Source organism: Cryptomeria japonica, chromosome 5 (genome assembly GCF_030272615.1).
Source record: "Cryptomeria japonica chromosome 5, Sugi_1.0, whole genome shotgun sequence".
In the NCBI taxonomy this organism is placed as follows: Eukaryota; Viridiplantae; Streptophyta; class Pinopsida; order Cupressales; family Cupressaceae; genus Cryptomeria; species Cryptomeria japonica.
The window spans coordinates 35,220,550-35,224,661 of record NC_081409.1 but is presented as its reverse complement, the minus strand read 5'-3'; the positions used below and the strand labels follow the sequence as shown (position 1 = coordinate 35,224,661).

At 31.3% G+C, this 4,112-nt stretch overlaps 1 protein-coding gene across 1 annotated transcript; it reads right to left on the bottom strand.

Annotated features, from left to right (window-relative positions):
- Positions 1 to 2,119: 2,119 nt before the first annotated feature.
- LOC131057402 (receptor-like protein 33) lies at positions 2,120 to 3,891 on the bottom strand. The gene has a single exon (XM_057991574.2). It carries the CDS (start codon positions 3,667 to 3,669, stop codon positions 2,332 to 2,334), a length of 1,338 nt encoding a protein of 445 aa, XP_057847557.2. The 5' UTR covers positions 3,670 to 3,891; the 3' UTR covers positions 2,120 to 2,331.
- Positions 3,892 to 4,112: the final 221 nt, after the last annotated feature.

The following is a 4,112-nucleotide window of genomic DNA, read 5'->3' as shown; positions in this document are numbered from 1 at the left end:
TACTCTTGTTCAAACTATTCTCAAGATTCGTCATTCCTAAACTAGTTTGTACTTCTCTTTATTAATTTATTTCATATGAAAGATTAATATCAAGATCCACAAATAATAGTAATCAATCAAGAAGAATAGTATTTATCATGTAAATTTGATTTTTAAACTCCTATTTCTAGTAATATTATGTTTGATATAGAAAATAAAAAATATATGAATTTGGTGCTAGTAGATATGCCTTATTTCATGGAACATGCTAATAATTAATCATATCTTTAGCACATGCGGTGGTTGATCACACAATTAATCTTATAGGAAAACACATAAGAATCAAGTTAGGTCAAGATCATAGGGGCTAGATTAGTAAGTGACGGAGAATTGGATGGGTTATGTTGGTTTGTGTACTAAAATTTATTAAATTGATGATCAAAATGACACATCTAATTAAATGCCAAAATGAGTATGAAATAAGTGAAAAAATTTAGAGTGTGTATTTTTTTCATTTATAATTTCTTCTCATTTGATGTGTGTGAGTCATGCATGCTAAAAGAAAATAAGATAGTAAAATACTATACATACTTAATAAATTATATTAGAATGTTATAATTAAATAAAATATATTTGCAAGTAGAATATAGCTAATGCAATGATTATCTTAGATACTCAACATAATTAAAGCGAATTGCTTGATTGTCTTTATCATCTTATATTGTTTAAATGATTCAAGGCTTTTTCCTTTTATATAATGTCCTAGCATTCAAATTTGAATATTTTGTATGTGAGTTATTATGTAATAATTAGTTAGTATTGAGTTGGCTTCAACCCATAAAAAAAATTGAATTTAGAATTTTGGGTTTGATATTATACCAATACTTTTAATCTAATATCAAAATTGTCTAAGAAATGTCAACATAAAATTAGAAAACAAACGACTACAAACGGATTTAGAATATTAAAAATTAAGAACTCAAATTTAATTTAAATATAAAGAAAATAACAACTCTTACATAAATATTCAAATTAAATATTAAATTATTAAATTAAAAAATAAATAAAGACAAATTGATAACAAATTAGAAGACCTATAAATTACTAACAAAACATGATTCAAATATCACCTACATTTTTTTCTTCAATTTTTATGCCTAGTTATGCCAAAGGCATATAAATTTGACATGTAGATGATAGGTAAATGCATGCATGTTTCAGTTTATAAGTATTATTTTATTATTCTGAATAAAATAGAATCATTGCCACTTGTCTCTAAGTATATGAAACTGTTACATCTTTAATGAGAATGGAAGAGTACACCATTATTCAGCTCCATGTCCTTTTTGACAACTAATAAACATGCAAGACAATTATGTGATATCTCTCTGCATTAATTTACATTTTTTTTTTTTAGAATATAAGTATGCTAGTTATAGATTCGAAAAAACGAGATAATTGTAAATTTCATATAAAAACTATATCTAGTTAGCACATAAATTATATGATATCTTCACATAAATTATAAGCTCCCTTGCGTATCTCTCTCAAATTTCTATATCTAATGAACATATAAACTATATGATATCTTTTACAAAAATTAAAAGCTCCCTTATATATTTCTCTCCAATTTCTATATATCTTGATTACAAAAGATATAGGGTAATTGCAAATTACATATGAAAATTATATCATAGATTTTGATTATAAATTTTTTTGTATAATTGTAAATTACATATAAAAACTATATGCAATGAACACATAAACTATAGAATATCTTTCATAAAATTTATAGTCTTCTCTATCAGTTTTTATAGATCTTGATTACAAAAGAAACAAAATAATCATAAATTACATATAAAAACTACATCTCATATAAACTATATAGTATCTTTCACAAAAATTGTAAGCTTTTTTCGAATTTCTCTTGAATTGCTATATCTAATAAACAGATAAACTATATGACAGAGAATTATAAGCTCCCTTGTATATTTCTCTTCAATTTCTATAACCATAATTACGAAGAAACATGACAATTTAAATTACATATAAAAAATTATATCATCTAGTGCATGTTTCTCTCCAGTTTCTATAGATCATGATTACAGAAAAAAAATTAAAAAAAACTGTAAATTACATCTGCACATAAACTGTACTATAGGATCTTCTGCATATTTCTCTTCCGGTTTTGATTACAGACAAAATAAGATAATTGTAAATTACATATTAAAGCTATATCTAATGAGCATATAAACTATAAGATGTTTTTCACAGAACCTATAGGCTTTCCAGCATATTTCTCTTCAGTTTCTATATCTAATGAGCACCACATAAACTATAGGCTCTCCCTCTTTAAGTTGAGGAAGGTATTGATTTAAACAGCGATACCTTGAAGCTCCAACTCCCATTTCCAGAATGAGAAGCCATGGAAAGGGATCTTGCTTTCAGACCTACAACTGAACGCCAAATTATGTTCCATCCCATAATCAAATACATAACCCCTGCAAATCCCATTGTGAATCCCAAAGCCAAGGCGATCACTGAGATGTGCTCATCCAAAACACTCCAAAATGATTCCTTCTCCTCCATTGCTGAACTTGTTGGTGATCTCTGCTTGCATTTGTCATATGGGCGCCCACATAAACACTGATTCTTCTGAAATGAAGTCTTGTTGAAAGTATCAAACTGTGTTCCACTGGGTATTGCTCCACAAAGTTTGTTGGACGAAACATCCAGGACTGAAAGGAATCCCAGCTGAGATAGTTCTTCAGGAATTTTTCCTTCTAATTCATTGTGACATAGATCCAGCTGTTCCAAAGTTGATATTTGCCCAATCGATGGTGGTATCCGGCCTTCCAATCGATTTCTGGACAGATTCAGCAACCTCAGGTGAGTCAGGCTGTAAATGGTGGGCGGTATTTTCCCTGTAAGATTATTATTTGACAAATCCAGTATGGTATTTGCTTGCAGAACATAATTCAAATGATACTCATTCCCCTTCATCACAATGGTTATTTCTTCTTGGAGTGTCTGCCCTGCCCCAAGGTGCGGATCTCCAAGCCTTCCAAATCCAATGAGCTTCTCCAGATCAGAAGGAATTTCTCCATAAAACTGATTGTTGGATAAATCCAACATCTGCAACGTGTTGAGGGTTGTGATCCAGGAAGGAATAGGGCCGCTAAGCTTATTATAGCTAAGGCTTAAAACCCTCAAATCATGAAAATTTGCAAGAGAAGGAATAGTACCTGTGAAATTGTTCTTTCTGAAATCAGTGATCTGAAGGTGTCTGCATCTCGACATGGTTTCAGGCAGGGGTCCTGTGAATGAATTCTCTGAAAGCTTCAGACTTGTTAAGGAACAGTTGCTCATTAATGGAGGAACTGTGCCATGCAGATTGTTGCCCTCCAAGGAAAGGTAAACCAGGCTGTTCAAATTTTTTATCCCCTGAGGAATCGTTCCAGTCAATTTATTGTTGCCCAGAGAAAGGTACTCCAGATTCCTCAAATTGGCAATTCCTTCAGGGATTTTTCCTGTAAAATTGTTGTTGTCCAGGAAAAGGTACCTCAGATTGCTCAAACTGCATATTCCTTGAGAATTCCTTGTTGAGGACAAGACAGCTTCTGCAGAGGAAGCCCCAATTGTCCAGGCGAACAAGAACAAGAACATAGAAATTACAGCAATTCCCTCCATTTTCACTTGTTCAATTCAATTTCTGTTCTGATCTTTGAGCACATTTTGTTCAAAGATATAGGGAGAAAAAGTTTCAGGTCTTTGCGGGTCAAGAACGGCTGAGATTTCATCGCCCAACCATTTCTGCGTAAGTTCGTGAGAAGTAGGAAAGATATTTACCCCTTTCACAGTCGACTTTCATTCATCACATGTATTTTCCACCATTTTATTTTATGTTGAATCGGTGCATTTTCCACCGTTGTTTATATTGAATCAACTTATTTTCCACCATTTGAAGAGGAAAAGTAGTTGCACAAGCTAGTCATGGGTCCCAATTATGTTATTTCCTGGAATTCTTCATTCAGAGCGAGACAGAGATTTAGCTATTTCTTCGGGAAAAGTCTAATTTAATTTACATAGAGAAAATTAACGATTTAAAATACAATCAAATCTACCCATCAGCT